The sequence below is a fragment of the Melanotaenia boesemani genome, chromosome 1 (genome assembly GCF_017639745.1).
Source record: "Melanotaenia boesemani isolate fMelBoe1 chromosome 1, fMelBoe1.pri, whole genome shotgun sequence".
Taxonomy (NCBI): domain Eukaryota; kingdom Metazoa; phylum Chordata; class Actinopteri; order Atheriniformes; family Melanotaeniidae; genus Melanotaenia; species Melanotaenia boesemani.
The window spans coordinates 13,605,123-13,621,305 of NC_055682.1; the positions used below are offsets into that span (position 1 = coordinate 13,605,123).

Consider the following 16,183-nt stretch of genomic DNA (forward strand, 5'->3'; position numbering starts at 1 on the left):
CAAAACCCCATAGTGAGGTCTCACAATCATGTGGAAAACGTTACTAGAAATGTGTGGTGAGGTGGTTACTTTTAGAACAAGCACATATGGTATACATCCAACCAGCTATACTGGGAACAGAGCCTCTGGCAGTGAATATTTGGCTCCACCTTGTGCTTTTTTCCCCCCATGTCTGTAAAGTTAGACTTTAATTTTCTTTTTTTTTGTTTGTAATGTTACAGCTATTATGAGAAAAATCATAAAGTTGATAGAGTACACACAAAAACTGCTTCCGTTTCACAAAAAAGAATCACTTTAATTTCTTAGAAAAGTCATTTAAGTTTAAAGATACCAGCATATAATATAAAATTCATCTCATGCTCTTAAGTGAATGATCAAACTATGTCTGCAAGAAGTCCAATGACTGTGAACGTCTCATTAAACACATCTTAACCCAAATATCGTACTGAGAAAACAGTCAAGACAGTAATACTCATACTTGATTGAAGTTTTCATGCTACTCAATAGTTAACTATTTATTTAATCTCTTGCCAGTAAATATAGTTTATAAAAACAAGTCAACTCCAGACTTTAACATGAATACAGACATACACACTGATCAATATGTATGATTCTTTTTAAAAAAAAAAAAAAAGAAAAAGAAGGGGAGGTAAGGATTTTTAAAAAGACCATTGTGCCCCTGAGCTGAAAGTTCATTATATAAAAACTTCAGAACAGCTAAACGGAAAAAGTCTGCACAGTTTGTGTGGCCCGGGAATCTGCTCATAGTTTGATGCTTCCTGATATAATGGAGGCATAGAACTGAGCAGTCAGGGGTATGTAGCTCTTAACATGATCATCTAGGATGTAAAGAGGGTCCTGAATACATCCTGGATCAAAACCCTGCTCCACCAGCTTCCCCTTCATCTGCTTAAAAGTTCCTGTCAACTCCACAGCATTCTGGACAAGAGAGGAAAGTACATGTGAAGGGAATAAACATCGATCAACCTTCTTTTAAGAATAGCAAAATTATTTTTTATAAGTGTAAAATATGTCCTGTATTAGTTTCAAGGGAAAAAAAGCATTAAAGCTTGTATGTATCTAATATTACCTGTATCCTCACAAAGCGAGGTCGTGCATATGAGGGCAGGTAGCTGACAACATGGTTATACATGGCACTTCCATCAAACTGTGCATCTTTCTTCACAGTGACAGCTGCCATCCCTATCCGCCCCTCATGTCCTAATTCCAAAAACATTAAATAATCAGTTCCCAAATCAATGCTTTGCTGCAATGTTCTGCTATTGAGAAGTCATACTATTATAGAGCTCTCAGAGGGAATGACCATCACCTGGGACTTGTACTCCATAAACGTTTGCTTCTTGGAGACAACCAGTGATCGTCAGGATGTCAGACACCTCAGTAGTGGCAACATTCTCACCTTTCCATCTGTAGGCTCAAACAAGTTACAGCTTTGTATGAACTTTATTAGCAGCAATAAGATTCACTCTGTGCTACAGCTGTCTGGTACTTTGTAAACAGAAACAGATAAAACATAAAAAAAAACATTTTGGTCTAAAATAACTTCCTATTTCAATGCAGTATTAATAATAGAAAAACTATTGTACAACTACAACAATAAGTCCTTCACAGGGTTATAAAAAAATGCAGCCTCTAATGCAGGGGTACCCAGCTGCGGTCCTCAAGGGCCACAATCCTGCAGGTTTTTGATGTGTCCCTGCTCCAAAATCACCTGACTCAAATTGATGAGTCATAGTGCAAAACCTAATAGGCAGTTGGATCTATTTCATTTGAGTCAGATGTGTTGAAGCCGGAAACACTGAAAAATCTGCAGGACAGTGGCCCTCGAGGACCAACTTTGGGCACCCCTGCTCTAATGTTTTATTTCTTTTATGTTTGCTGCTCTTGTAAGTCATGGATGTGTTTAACCCCGAATGGAAACAAGACTGATTTGTAGTAAAATAATCAATTCTGACATCAAGACTCAGACCATAGTACACAGGAGTACCTGAATGTGTCACCAACACGATCCTGGAAGTAAATAAAGTTGTCCTCATCGATCCTCATCAGGTCTCCAGTGTTGAAGTAAAGATCCCCCTTTTTGAGAACATTACGAAGTTTTTTCCTCTCCGTTTGATCTTTGTTTTTGGCGTAGCCAACAAAAGGAGCAATGTCTGTAATCTTTGACACCAGCAGACCCGTTTCTCCTAAAGAAAAAAGAAAATCATGATAACAACAATATTAAATACCAAACTACAAACATGAACTTCTCAGAGACACGATTCAAAGTAAAACTGTCTCGTCTTATTTCCCACCTTTGGGTGACTCAATGCAGAGGCCGTTTGCATCTCGCATCGGTTCATCTCGCTCAGTGTCGTACTTCACAAGAGTGTAGGGAAACAGCTTCTACCAAAGGTATAAATGTTTGGTAATTACTCACCTAAACATTTTCATGTCCTAAAAATTAAACAGTTTTTAAAACCCTTCTTTTGGACCCACTCACAAAATATACCCAGAAGCCAACTAATGAAAAATACTATACTTAGTACTGTAAAATACTACACTCAGTTCAGTTCTATTAATCTTTTTTGTCATTATACAAGTAAAATGAAATTCTCTGTGCATCCTGAATAATAACAGTTAAAACAGTTTTATATTTAGAGAAAGGACTGCTTTCAAAAATCAGAGTCTCATCTGTGAAACAAAGTGATGGTTACGTCTCATGGTTTGAGACTGTTCTACTTCATCTAGGCCAGGGGTGGCCAGCTCCGGTCCTCAAGGGCCACAATCCTGCAGGTTTTTGATGTGTCCCTGCTCCAGAACCACCTGACTCAAATTGATGAGTCATTGTGCAAAACCTAATAGGCTGTTGGATCTATTTCATTTGAGTCCGATTGTCAAGGTTGAAGCTAGGACCCAAGGAAGAGAGATCTCGGTAGGAATTCAGTGAGTAGTTTATTGAGACAAGTGGTGACAGGTCGGATGGGTTCCTTGTAGGTCGAGGCGGAGAGCGGGCAGACAGTGTCCTTATGAGTCAGCTGCAGTTTCCATGCAGGGTGCTTGGGAGAGAAACACAGGCAGGTCAGAACACAGGTAAAGAGACTTCAGACTCGGAAGTGAAATTGGCTGGTTATCACTAGTAGTAGGAACGATCCAGCGAAGACTGAAGATCAGCCAGGAATCTTTATGCAGGTGACATGATGAGCCCGATTCTCCTCAGCTGCGCAGCCTTAATCATAGGATCCGCCTCTCATCCATATTAGGGAAAAGGGGCGGAGGAAGCCCCAATGTGGAAACCCATGACATCGATGTGCTGAAGCAGGAAACATTGGAAAATCTGCAGAACAGCGGCCCTCGAGGACCACCTTTGGGCATCCCTGATCTAGGCTCTGACGGGTTGCCATTAATAACAGAAATAGCAAATTCTTTGAATTACTCTTTTGAAAAACAGTGAGGTATCTGGTGACCTCAAAAATAGAATTAGTTAGGGCTTTACCATACGCTGCCAATTGGGCTTCCGTAGTTCATAGCAGGATCAGCCATCTCCTTGCCCAAATTAAACAGAAATACATGCACGCAGGAAGAACTTATTCCCAAAAAAGCACAGTGTCATCAGTTATTTAGAACTGGTCTGGTTTCTGAAGATCTCAGAAATACCATGTTGCTAAATTAGTTTAAATGCTGTTTCTATCAAAGGTGGCAGAACATTTATTCATTTCAACATGTCAAACAGAGGCGTACTGTCCAGTGCGAGAAATACTGCTCTCTTCAAGATGCACGAGACAGAGCAGCCAACAAAGTCCCACCAAAAGTCAGCCCACACCCGGTGCATCATTTTCACAGTACATCCTGTACGGTGAAAAAAAAAAAAAGAAAGTAAGAAAGTGGAGAAAGATCACCGAATGCAGTCGCATTGCATATCGCTTACCTCTCGAGTTGCCCATTTAAAGTGTGACTTTATTCATGTTATTCACAATTTTTATGTATATGACACATTTATATACAAAAACATGAAGTATAATGAAACCTTTGTTTGCATTATACCAGCCCCAATGGCTAAAGTTATATTTCTAATGGCATGCAATGTTTAATTTAAGCTTTTAAAAGTATTTTGTAAAAATACTCTAAAAAGGGAAACTTTGTATCCTAAGAGAAAGCATTTTTATTCATTTATTTATTTTTTATGTTTGTTTGAAGTTGCACATTGTGAGGTAAACGATATTCTAACATTTATTCTTAGAAACTAGCTTCCTGATAGTTGGGATATCATTTGCAGTTCTAAGTTATAGATACACATTTTGTGGCATCTTTATTGACAATAACAGGACTCTGCAGTTTGCTTTACAAGCATGTTTCAAACTTTATGTTTACTTGCACTCCAAGTTTAGGTAAGCTCCCAGAGGGAATGAAAACAAAACTTTTTTTTTAGTCATTTCTGTCATTTTTGGTATGTTTATAAGAAAAAAAAAAACAAAACAAAACTTGAAACTCAGTTTGGTGTGAAAAAAAATAATAGATTCAATTTCTTTTCAGCTATATTGCCCAGTTGTACAAAACAATAATTAAAGAGCAGGTAAGTTCATGTTTTTTAACGGCCAAGTGAAATTCTAGACCAGTGATCCCACAGGAATGTTGCAAAGGGCCTAAAGTGAGCAGTCCATATGAGGAAAACCACCAACTTTCCAGGACTGAAGAAGTCACATACATCTACAGTAAAATTTCTCTATGCGGTACACGACTGATCAAGTTACTGCAAAGAGTTGTTACAAGAGTAGTGGGTCCCAGCAGATACTAAAGCAAAGGTGTGCACATGAATATAAAAGTTTTTAGTATGAAAAATAGTAAGAAACCAAAAACTATAGGTCACAGTATAAAAAAAAGTTTTAAGAGGGCTGAAAATGAATGTTTTTATTCTTACCTGGTGCAAAAAGCTGACTCGTCCAACAGCTCCTATTTTCCCTGCATAGTTGACGAATCCCACATTTCCCTCAGTGGAGGCATAAAACTCTAGAATCTTAATGTTGCCAAAACGACTGAGGAACTCTCTCCAAACCTCTGCTCTGATACCGTTGCCAATGGCCAGTCTTACTTTATGGTCCTTGTCGTTGTCTCTCTGTATTTCGATACAAAAATATAGATAGCAAGATTACACATTTTAAGATCATCAAAAATAACAACAGTCACATTTAGAAACCTTTAAAGAAGTACAACAAATGGATCCAGACCATTGTTTGGACAAGTCACCATTTCATTCAAGAGTTGGGCTAAAATAACTCATGAGACTTTTCATGGGGGGAAAAATGTAGTAATGTGAAAAAACAACAACAAAACAACAAAACTTTTCTAAGTATTACAACAAACTTTACAATCAAGTGTTTCTGAAGAGTACAAATAAATGGCTTTAAGCACATGCATGTTAATATATTTGCTTTGTAATAGACATCTTATAACTCTTATAATCTTATAACTCTTTTAACCAAAATTAAGCACATTATTGATCCAGTTCATGTAGTTCTTGATATGTTAATCTTACATTAACATTTAAACAAGAAATTACTCAACTCTTAGCATACTGTGACCCGTAAGTTTTACTGTATACAAGTACAAGAAGATTTGGTTGCCAAGTTACTTGATATGGTACTCCAGAGTAAAGGCCAGCATCTATTCCTAGAGGTGACCAGATAAAGACAAACCACCTCAGGGTCACGCAGTAAATCGAGACCACACTTCATGTGATGCAATTAGATACTCTGAATGGCATATGAGTAAAAGAATGTTTACAGTGCTCCTAAATACAAATTGATCTTTAAAAGGTTGCTAAAACCTGATGCTCTAATAACATCTGATGGATTTATTGATCCTGAAAAACGCCACTGATATTGACGCAAAAGGTTGGAACCGGATAGTTGAGATTTAACGATTTCTATTTTGGAGAGCCAGCTGTGCTGTGCGTTAGAAATGTACAGATTTGGAAAGTTATCTCTGACTAGATCTGTCAGTGGCAGCTTACAGCAGCCGGTTCACAACACCCCGCCTCTCAGCTGTCTCAGCTGTAAAACCACATTTTACTAAGACAGCCAAGCAGAGGTGTGGTGCGCCCAGGGGTTCCTGCCAAAGATCCTGTCTTAACCTGTTTAATTTCCAGTTAATTCACAGGTTACAAAAGAAAAATGGTTAACAACCATTAATAGATAGATCATTATATATGAGAGACTTATCAACATGTTAGAATAAAGATGAAGCATTGGCTACAACAGAGTGTCTTTCACAACAATACAAATATTACCTTTGGTGTACTACAAAGGTAGCGCATCACTTCTCCTATGTACTGGACAACAGTCACATTGTATTTCCTGCAGTCATCCCAAAACTGAGAGGCAGAAAACTTCCTCTTCAGAATTATAGTTGAACCTTTTAAAGTAACACAACAAATAGGAAAAAGATTATTTTTTCAGAACAATTTTCTTCCTTCAACAAACAGATTTCATGACAGATTTCATGCTTAAAAAAGATTTGCAATCAACTGCACAATGTTTAACTTTACTACTTTTGTTTTTCTACACACAGAAGTTCTTAATATATTCAGATGTTTACCCACAATATTAAACTCTGTGGCAGTGAACTGTGCACAACAGCAGCATTGAATCTCTCCTAATAAGTGTGTAACTGAGTGCTTACACAGATATACAGTATGTGAACTTTAGCCTATTTCGGAGAAAACTGTAAAAAGGATCTGTTCAGATTACTGGCTCGTGGTGACAAAACACTCTTTCACTCAGACTGGACCACGGCAGGATAACAAGAGGGGGAGGAATAGCAGGGGGATAACTTTTGTTCAGGGCACAGTGAAAACAAGTTAAATGTTTATTTGGCAGTCATCCAGCAGTAACCTTAAATTGGGGCATTTGCAGGTCCTGTAACATGAATCTGGATGATTGTCAGAAGCCTGAGGCTTAGGAATCATTTTGTTTGTTGTTGGCAGGAGGCATGCATCCTGCATATTCTGCAGTCAATAATTTCCCCCCAAAATCAATGTTTTTGTATTTTTTTAAACAAATAAAATATCACTTGGCATAATATAGACCAAGGCTCTCCAACTCCGGTCTTCATGAGTTACTATCCTTACTACTACTTTTTGAACATGTAAACAAAAGTATGTATTACATTTCTTTTGGGACTGGGCTGCTAAGTCAATAACATGTAATAAACTGAGCCTGGATCTGCCAGAGTTTTCCTTCCCACCTGCAATTAAATAAAAAGAGACAAGCATTGCACACTAGTCGCGTTCTAATCCTAACCTGAAACCTAACCCTATCGGTTTTGCCATAACATCATCACTATTAATATCTAACAGAATCTTTGTGACCGTGTTTTCAGCTTTTAGTACATTTTTTAATTTTTTATTTGGCTTGAAATAAAAGAATGGATTCATCAATCTGGGATAATTCTAACACATCCCATACAAAGACTTCTTTTTAGTAACATATATTACATCCTGCCAAGCTACATCTACATCATCTCACCTGTTTCAATAGGCCCAATGAAGCCAACAACAAACCCTGCTGTGTGATACAGAGGCAGGTTGAGGTAAATAGTATCTTTTGGTGTTACACCATTAGAGGATAAAACAGCCAGAGCGGTTAAAAGGCGGTTCTGGTTCACCACAGCTGCCTTAGGGAGACCTGAAATACAATCAGACACAAACCTGAAAGCAGATGCTTTATATTTTATGCACTGTATATGTACACTTTTAGATTTTGTGTCCTGCAAAACAAAAGCACAGATGCAGCCTCTCCATTACCAGTAGTTCCAGAGGTGTAAATGTAGACCGCAGGGCTTTTAAATGTGACGTGTGATCTCAGGGATCGAGGGATCAGGGCGTCTGATGCCTCTTCCACTTGATCAGAGAAGCTTTCAATTCCTGGTGTTTCACAATGTTTGGTCATCAGAAGGATGGTGACATCTTGCTCTAACAGTGAAGGCAGCACTTCCTCCACTGCCTCCTTCAGCTCTGCAAAGGGACAATAATATATTTTCATACAAGTTTATTAACGACTAATAGTAGCCAACAAAAACCTTGCAATTCCCATTTTTACAGCTACATTTACCCTTATCTAAAGAGTAAAATCAAAGGTAATTTCCATTTAACTAAACCTGAAGGGATCAGCCTCTTTAAGACGAGGTCTAACTATCACAAAATCAATCCCTACCTGAAGCTGCTATCAAAACGCTGGCCTGACAGCAGTTAAAGCAGTGCAGCAGTGATTTGGTCCGGATGTTATGATTTAGAAAAGCGACAGGAGAGCCGAGTTTTGCCAAAGCCAGCCAGGTAAACATGAAGGCGGGTTCATTCCCCATGAAAAGTGCGACGGTGTCTCCAGCTTTGTACCCGGGGTGAGCCTGGAGCGCGTTGGCGATTTGGTTACTCTTTTTGTCTGCGTCGGTGTACGTGTAGCTCTCATCTCCAAACACTATGAACAGCTTCTCTGGATACGAGGCGGTTTGCTCCAAGAATCGGTCCACAACAAAGAAGAGAGGTCTCCTTCTTCGCCTCGAAACAAACTTGACTAAAATCCGAATTAGATCCCCGAAATAAATAAAATCCTTCCAAACATAAGGAGAAAATATATTGAGAGCGAAAGGTATGATGATGATGATGCTTGCTAGAAAGATTGAAACTAAAAACAACTCCATTGTCAAAGCTCTCATAAAAGCCTGTAAACAAAAAAACAAACAAAAAAAAAAAAAAAAAAAAAAAATAGGGGGGGTGAAGGGGGGGGAGAGAAGTGCAGCCCCAGCTGCAAAACGTGGAATGTTAGGGCCCCGGGCAGGGGGCTTTTGCTCCGTGGGGCGGAGCGATGGTTCTCCAACAGTTTGTTGTCAAATTCTGCACAAGCTTCACAACGACCCATTATTTGAGTAAAGTGTTTTGCAGCAGGGAAACATAGAAAACCTCCAGGACACTGGTTCAAGAGGTCCTGAGTTGAGGATTCCTGCTCTAAACAGTGTTTGTGGTGACAGCAGAACTGTAAAACAAACAAAAACTCAATCTGATTTTTACAACTCCTGCAGGTGGCACTCTTTTCTGTTTGTACTCTTTTATCCATTAACACCAAACAGTAGTTCTTACTGAAGCCCTTCAAATGACAAAAACCGACATCCTGTTTAAAACTGTACAACATAACTGGCTTGAGAAAAAACAATGAGCACCTATAGGCTATATATTTAACTGAAATCCTAAACCATGTTAAACATTATTGCAAGTCCCCCCATTAGTGTTTTCAACTCATCTCAATTTGATGGAGTGTGAGGGCTGGTCATTTACTTGTCTCAATTTGCAAAGCTCAAATGTCACTTATAGCACTCAGGTTTTCAGCACACTGCAATTTAATTTGTTAAGTTGAATTTGATACACTCTCTCATATATATATATATATATATATATATCCCAGATCTACTCTGCACCACTGGGATATAATGGGACAAACAAAATGATGTTGGGGTGAACTTGGGACGCTTGGATTCACTGCTGAACCGTATGAAGGTGTTCTGATGTCTTGTGGAAAACGCTGAGGAAGGAGGGTGCATTTGATAATACAGAGGATGTCATCACTCACCTGACCATAGCCACACAGTCCTTCTCCATCAATCCCTAGGTCCAGACCATCTCACAGTCTGAGCTGTGCCTCAGGTATGTAACATGGGATATAACAACCACAACAGAACAACAGAACAGCGAAAATACAAAAAAGCATGTAATAATTTATTTATTTATTTTGTACACTACAATTGCCTCTGAAAAAAACATTAGAATCAGAGCCTTTGAATCTAAAGCTGCATTTACTGATATATGCTGGGAGTTCGGATTTTTCAGACTCAGATTGGAGTCTGTTAAGACACAATGGGATTCCTGAGAATTTGCTATTAGTAAAGCAACAAAGCACATCTGGAGGCAGCCATGTTGTGTGATGTAAGTGATCTGAAATTGGTTTATAACATTCTGTTTCATGATATACCAAATAGAGCATGAGATCCAAATTTTTCAGAACTTTATAAACTTTATAATATTATAGTGTAATTTGCACATGATGAATTTGACTATTCTTTTTTATTTCCATGTAAGAGAGGTCTGGACTCTAAAGTCTTCCCCTGAAACCATTAACATTACAGGAGTACAAATATTTAGGCATTACTATTGACTCCAAATTTACATTTAAATCACTGGTAAAAAAAAAATTCAGTTAAATTCAACCCAGCAACCTTTATACTAATTCAAAATAATTTAGCAACTGAGGCTGCAAAGAAACGTTATGATTTTCTTACACATTTACAACTGTTTGACTAGTTGGACAGAAACATGTAAAACAACTTTACAACCACTTAATCAATGTTATAAACCAACTCTCAAAGCTCTGGACAGAAAAATAAACTCCTACCACCACTGTCATCTTATCTTAAAATATAACTTTCATCATATTTTAAAAAATAATTTTCTCAGTTGGGAGAATATGATCTGGTTTTCCTCCTAAAACAGGGGAGACTGTGACGTTCCTTTCAGGAAAAGCAGTTTTGGGCATTTGTCCTTTTCTGTCAGAGCATCAAACACATGGAACATTGTCCCTACAGAACTCAGAAACATTTTTTAAATAAAAGCTTTTTCCAAATCAGCCAAAAGGTGGCTCATTTAAGCATGCAAGCATACTAAGGCAGGACAATTAGACCTTTAAGTTAAATGCATTGGGATTTGCAGACATTATATTGTAGATACCCATACCTAATCACGGAACTAGTGGAGCTGTGAATAATCAGATATGCATGCATAAGGTTGAACATTGCCTCACACATTCTACCTGATGCCAGCATTTACACCACGTAGACCACATGGATGCACTCATCGACCTGCAAAGCAGTCTTTAACACCTGCATATAACTCACTGTGATGCTTACATAAGCTATGTGTTTATCTGGTTTTTAGAAGTTTTTTTTCCCCCTCAGAGTGACACTGAGTTAATTAAATACAGTTCAAAACATGTAAAGGCACAGCTATGTTCTCTTAGTAGTAGCAGATGATGCTGTAGGGACCTTGAAGGCATATTCAGTACATATCCTTTGAACCTTGGACACCAGCCAAAGACTTTTCTTTTAGAGGGCAAGGAAATATCAGCAGTCACTGAGGTCTGTGGGTTATGAAACCCTTGTGAGCACAGTCCAGTAAAGCATGTGGTGTCACAGCCTTCACAAGGCTCTCTATCTCTTTGATTATATCAAGTCCCTGCTCAGCGTGTTCCAAGCTGTTCCCCAAAAGACTGATTATCTTGTAATCATTATTAATTTGCCTATTGAATTCAAAACAGATGTCAAAACAAGCAAAAACATACACAAATAGGTTTTTTAAAATGCTCTGGAAGTTGCTGTTGAGCATCTTAAATGTAAAATTTAAGAAAAGAAAAATAAAGTAGTCTTTTTTTAACAACACAATATCAATAGGAAGTTTAATAATTAAAAAAAACAAAGATTAATATTTGATTTGCTTCCCCTTATGAATGACTTATTAAATAAATCGAACCACAAGTTGCATATTTATGTCATTTTCAGCTTTTTGAATGCACATGCACTTAAATGATTTATTGCGTCGTTACATTAGTGTAAACTTATCGATGCAAAATGTCTTTAGGCTTAGCTACAGGCTACTAATAAAAAGTAATTAAAACAATTTTAAAAACATATTTCAAATACCGTCCTTGAAAACGTTTGACGGTAGTAGCCCCAGTTGATAAGAATTTGCTGGCGTAAGGGATTGTGTTTCAGAAAAGCCTTTTCTCAAGTCACGTTGCCTCCCAACATGCAAGTGACCAATGGTTTAAGAGGCACGTAGCCCCGCCACTATAAAGTTGGCTGTGGGTAGAGGCGCCTTCCTTCACAAGCACATTGAGAGGTGGATCCTGCGCTGCTGTGTGATTTCACTCATTATTCCTTTGGACAATGCTGCGAGTAAGATGTCTGAGAGGAGGTAGCAGGGGGGCCGAAGCTGCCCATCTGATCGGAGCCATGGTTGGTATTGTGATGGTTTCATGATTTACTTGTTTATTTTATCCACATGATTTATTTTGATTTAATTTCTTTTTGTTAAAAAAAAGCACACGTCAGTCAACGTGAATAAAGACATTTTGTTCGACTTTTTCTTTACTAGGCTACATCTGAGCTGATGAGGTCGAGATCAGCTTAATTGGTTTGTTCATTGTTTCATTGATTAGAACAACGAAAAAATCTATTAAATAAATCTTATTCACACCGATCACCTCAAAGGACGTTCATTCGAAGGACTGATCTGATTTTTTTTTTATCTACACATTTTTGTTCCTGCTCTTGATCCCTGAGTGACAACTAGCAGCTGTTAGGCGCAGATGCGCTCTCAAACTCAGTGACATTGGAGCTGGTCCTGAGCCAGCAAAGGCCTCACTGTAAGAGTTATCTGTGGAGATAAGGCTTCTTAACACGTGTACTTTGGCACCAAACCATCTACCTCAATGAAGGCATTTTTGTTTGAAGTCTGAGGACAGTGTGTGTGTGTGTGTGTCTTATCTTTTCCCACTTCTTACTTATTTTCTTTTGTATGTCAGCTTCAAACCATGTGATCTCATTTAAAATGTTTTTTTTTCTTGTACTAGAATAGAAACAGCAGCTTTTGTTAAACGTGTGTGTTCTCCATTCTTGATTAAAAATGTCTACTAAATCAGAAGAGTTGGCTTGTTTTACACAAAAGATTTTCTCTGATATTTTACTCTATTCACAGCACAAAACTGATCCATTTCCTCCCTCCTCAGCTTGGCCGGTCACTCACTGGCTGGGTGCAGAGAGCCTTTGTGAGCACTTCCAGTGCAGCAGCTGCACAGCCACAGCGTGCAGCTGAAGAGGAACACGTTACTGAGCCTGTTCAGCAGGAATGTCCTGTCTGCAGCTACAATGAATGGGACCCCCTTGAAGAGGTGATTGTGGGTCGAGCCGAAAATGCCCATGTGCCTCCCTTCACTGTGGAAGTGAAAGTAAGCTTGTCAGGTTGATTCATCTGAAGCTAAATGTTTATATGGTGGAGAGTTTAAGAGCATGATGTCATGTTACAAACAACTCAACAGGCAAACACATATGAGAAGTATTGGCCCTTCTACCAGAAGCATGGGGGCCAGTCTTTTCCTGCGGACCACTTAAAAAAAGCTGTTGCTGAGATTGAAGAAATGTGCAATATTCTGCGTCATGAAGGTGTCATTGTGAGCAGGCCAGAGCCCATTGACTGGTCCTTGGAGTACAAAACTCCAGATTTCAACTCAACAGGTAAACAGGCAGGGTGGAACATTTGTAGACAACGCAGTAGCCCCCCCCCATCCATTTTTTAAAAAAAATTTTGCTAACATATTTCTTTTTTGTAAACTGAGTTTGTATTCCTGAATCTGTTCTAGGAATGTATGCTGCCATGCCTAGAGACATCCTCCTAGTTGTGGGAAATGAAATCATTGAGGCTCCGATGGCCTGGAGGGCTCGTTTCTTTGAGTATCGTGCCTACAGGCCTTTGATCAAGGAGTACTTCAGAAAAGGTGCCAAATGGACCACTGCTCCTAAACCCACCATGGCTGATGAGCTGTATGATCAGGTGAGGCTTTCCTACAGTCTGCTGATAAATGTCTATAGTCTTATGTCTACAAAGACTTGTTGTGTTTTTTGTAATCTAAAACTGGAATTTAAACACCTCATTTAGTTTATTCATTTCACCCCTGAACTTTTTGATCATTACTGTTCATTATTCTTCAATGTGAATGGCATTATTGCTTGAGTGAAATTCTTTTTTTTACCTTCTTGTATCATTCAGGACTACCCCATCCGTACAGTGGAGGACAGGCATAAGCTGGCTGCCCAGGGGAAGTTTGTGACCACAGAACATGAGCCCTGCTTCGATGCTGCTGACTTTATTCGAGCTGGGAGGGATCTTTTTGTCCAGAGGAGTCAGGTATGATGCAAGTATCTTATGTAGTTTAGAGAATGATATATATTGACAAAACACTGATCACATGCAGAGCAAGAACACTGATTAGATTAAATATTTGTGTATTCACTACACTAATCGATAGAAATAAACAAATACATAAATAAATAAAGTTGCCCTTCAGAGATTAAGGATTTGCATCTGAACATTCAATCTGGACAAGTGCCTCAGATTTCTTACTGTACACTGTTCTGTTTCAGGTTACAAATTACATGGGAATTGAGTGGATGCGACGTCATCTGGCTCCAGATTACAAGGTCCACATAATCTCATTCAAGGACCCGAATCCCATGCACATCGATGCCACATTTAACATAATCGGTCCAGGGCTGGTGCTATCAAACCCTGATCGCCCATGTCGCCAGGTACTGTCAAACAGAGATCCTCTTATCTGTCAGTGAGCTGTGCTGCCCTCTTGTGGAGTTAAGTGAACACCACAAGACAGCACCCCAGCTTCACCTCGGCTATTTGTCTTGTACTCCAGGTTGACATGTTCAAGAAGGCTGGTTGGACTGTTGTGAAACCTCCAACACCTCTGATTCCTGATGGTGGGTATTTACATTAAAGCTTATTTTATATTAAAATGGATATTTGAATTTTTTACTTAAATGAAGGCACTTTCTGCACAGACCACCCACTGTGGATGTCCTCTAAATGGCTGTCCATGAATGTCCTGATGTTGGATGAAAAACGTGTTATGGTTGACGCCAATGAAGCTACCATTCAGAAAATGTTTGAGAACCTCGGTGGGTGAAAATTTACAAGTCATTCCAGCTTTTTGTATGTCAGCTTTAGATATTATGATCATCACGTTAATCTACAAAGAATCTGCTGTTTTATTTTATGTACATTTGACTGTTATACAGGTATCAAGACCATAAAGGTGAATATTCGTCATGCCAACTCCCTGGGTGGTGGCTTCCATTGCTGGACAACTGATGTGCGCCGCCGTGGTACCCTGCAGTCCTACTTCCAATAACCTTGCCAGAAATAGGCAGTTTTTATTGAGCTTTAAAAACTAGAGCCACAGTCCGGAATCTTTAATGTTAATCACTGAATAATGTGGAGACACAAGAAGGGTTAAAAAAAGAAAAAGAAAAAAAAAGAAGTCTGCTGTGTTGCAATTTCAAAGCCTTTCTACGGAAATATGATTATTTCAAATGTGTGACTCTTCAAATCTGTGTGGGTACTTTACGTAGGGCCTTTTCCGGACTGTGCCTTCGTGTCTTAAATGAAGATTTTTGAATGATTTTGATTTGACATCGTTGTAGACAGCTTTATTCAGAGTTAAATGGTACATACATGCTCGATTATCAACATGTGCTCGTCACCTTGCGCCTGTCAGTATTCTCAATATTAACTGCATTTCTGGCCTGGCTTATTGTGAAGCTAAAGTGTTTATGGCTAATGCATCTAAAAGCCAAAGCTTTGAGGACAAGGTACAATTTGGTATGTGGGTGTCATTAACTATAGGGCACAGGAGGTGTGAAGCTACCTCCTCAGGGGGCTTTTCACTATACTGACTTCTGCCTCCTTGCATCCTTTTTCCTCTCCTGTGATCTGGAGGCTTCGCCTTCTACAATATCATGGAATTCCTTGCAGTCTTGTAAATGCAGTTTTTAAGTTTAGAAGAGCTGGGGGAGGAGAGAAGTATCCTTCCTTTCCAACTGTAAGAGAAATACACATGTAGGAAGTGAGAAAGCATGTTAATATAATGAAAAGCTCCCTTCAAAACCACAATTCTATCTTTTTCCAAATAAAAAACAAAATCTTTTATATAAGGGTATGTTTTAAGTGTTTATGTAGGTCATGGAACAATTTCAACTTATTATCTCTTTATTATTTTGTTAAGATTTCAATTGATTTAAGAGAAAAAGCTGTGCTTTTGCTTTTTACATCTCTTTATTGGATTTCCCAGCAATTACTGTTTTTATATATTTACTTAATACGAGGTCCATATCAGATGTTGTATACCTTTAGCCTCTGCTGTTTTCCTGTTGCAAATCTGGGCCAGTTACTTGCTACCAGTCACACACTTGAGTGGAAAGCTAAAAAAAAAAAAAAAGAAAAAGAAAAAAAGGCTTTATGAATGAAAGATGCTTTGATGTGCAGATGTTGTGTTTTATAATTCCTTTGCTGCCTGTAGAG

At 38.6% G+C, this 16,183-nt stretch overlaps 2 protein-coding genes across 2 annotated transcripts; one reads left to right on the top strand and one right to left on the bottom strand.

The window, feature by feature from the left end:
• Window positions 1-638: 638 nt before the first annotated feature.
• Window positions 639-8,750, bottom strand: LOC121637994 (very long-chain acyl-CoA synthetase-like). Its single transcript, XM_041982409.1, has 10 exons — window positions 8,211-8,750; window positions 7,802-8,011; window positions 7,524-7,682; window positions 6,287-6,411; window positions 4,919-5,113; window positions 2,316-2,406; window positions 2,009-2,207; window positions 1,331-1,428; window positions 1,091-1,221; window positions 639-939 (listed from the first exon to the last, which is right to left on the bottom strand). Exons 1-10 carry the CDS (start codon window positions 8,707-8,709, stop codon window positions 763-765), a joined length of 1,884 nt encoding a protein of 627 aa, XP_041838343.1. The 5' UTR covers window positions 8,710-8,750; the 3' UTR covers window positions 639-762.
• A 3,181-nt stretch (window positions 8,751-11,931) lies between these two features.
• Window positions 11,932-16,183, top strand: gatm (glycine amidinotransferase (L-arginine:glycine amidinotransferase)). Its single transcript, XM_041982660.1, has 9 exons — window positions 11,932-12,051; window positions 12,825-13,043; window positions 13,134-13,329; window positions 13,455-13,645; window positions 13,862-13,999; window positions 14,236-14,400; window positions 14,520-14,583; window positions 14,665-14,781; window positions 14,902-16,183. Exons 1-9 carry the CDS (start codon window positions 11,983-11,985, stop codon window positions 15,012-15,014), a joined length of 1,272 nt encoding a protein of 423 aa, XP_041838594.1. The 5' UTR covers window positions 11,932-11,982; the 3' UTR covers window positions 15,015-16,183.

Coding starts and splice junctions, on each gene's coding strand:
- gatm (XM_041982660.1), top strand. CDS start 11,983: ATGCTGCGAGTAAGATGTCTGAGAGGAGGTAGCAGGGGGGCCGAAGCT. Junction 13,044..13,133: donor CCTTCACTGTGGAAGTGAAA/GTAAGCTTGTCA, acceptor ACAACTCAACAG/GCAAACACATATGAGAAGTA. Junction 14,401..14,519: donor CTGATCGCCCATGTCGCCAG/GTACTGTCAAAC, acceptor CTTGTACTCCAG/GTTGACATGTTCAAGAAGGC.
- LOC121637994 (XM_041982409.1), bottom strand. CDS start 8,709: ATGAGAGCTTTGACAATGGAGTTGTTTTTAGTTTCAATCTTTCTAGCA. Junction 6,412..7,523: donor CATTGGGCCTATTGAAACAG/GTGAGATGATGT, acceptor TTACTTTAAAAG/GTTCAACTATAATTCTGAAG. Junction 2,407..4,918: donor GAGTCAGCTTTTTGCACCAG/GTAAGAATAAAA, acceptor TACCTTTGGTAG/AAGCTGTTTCCCTACACTCT.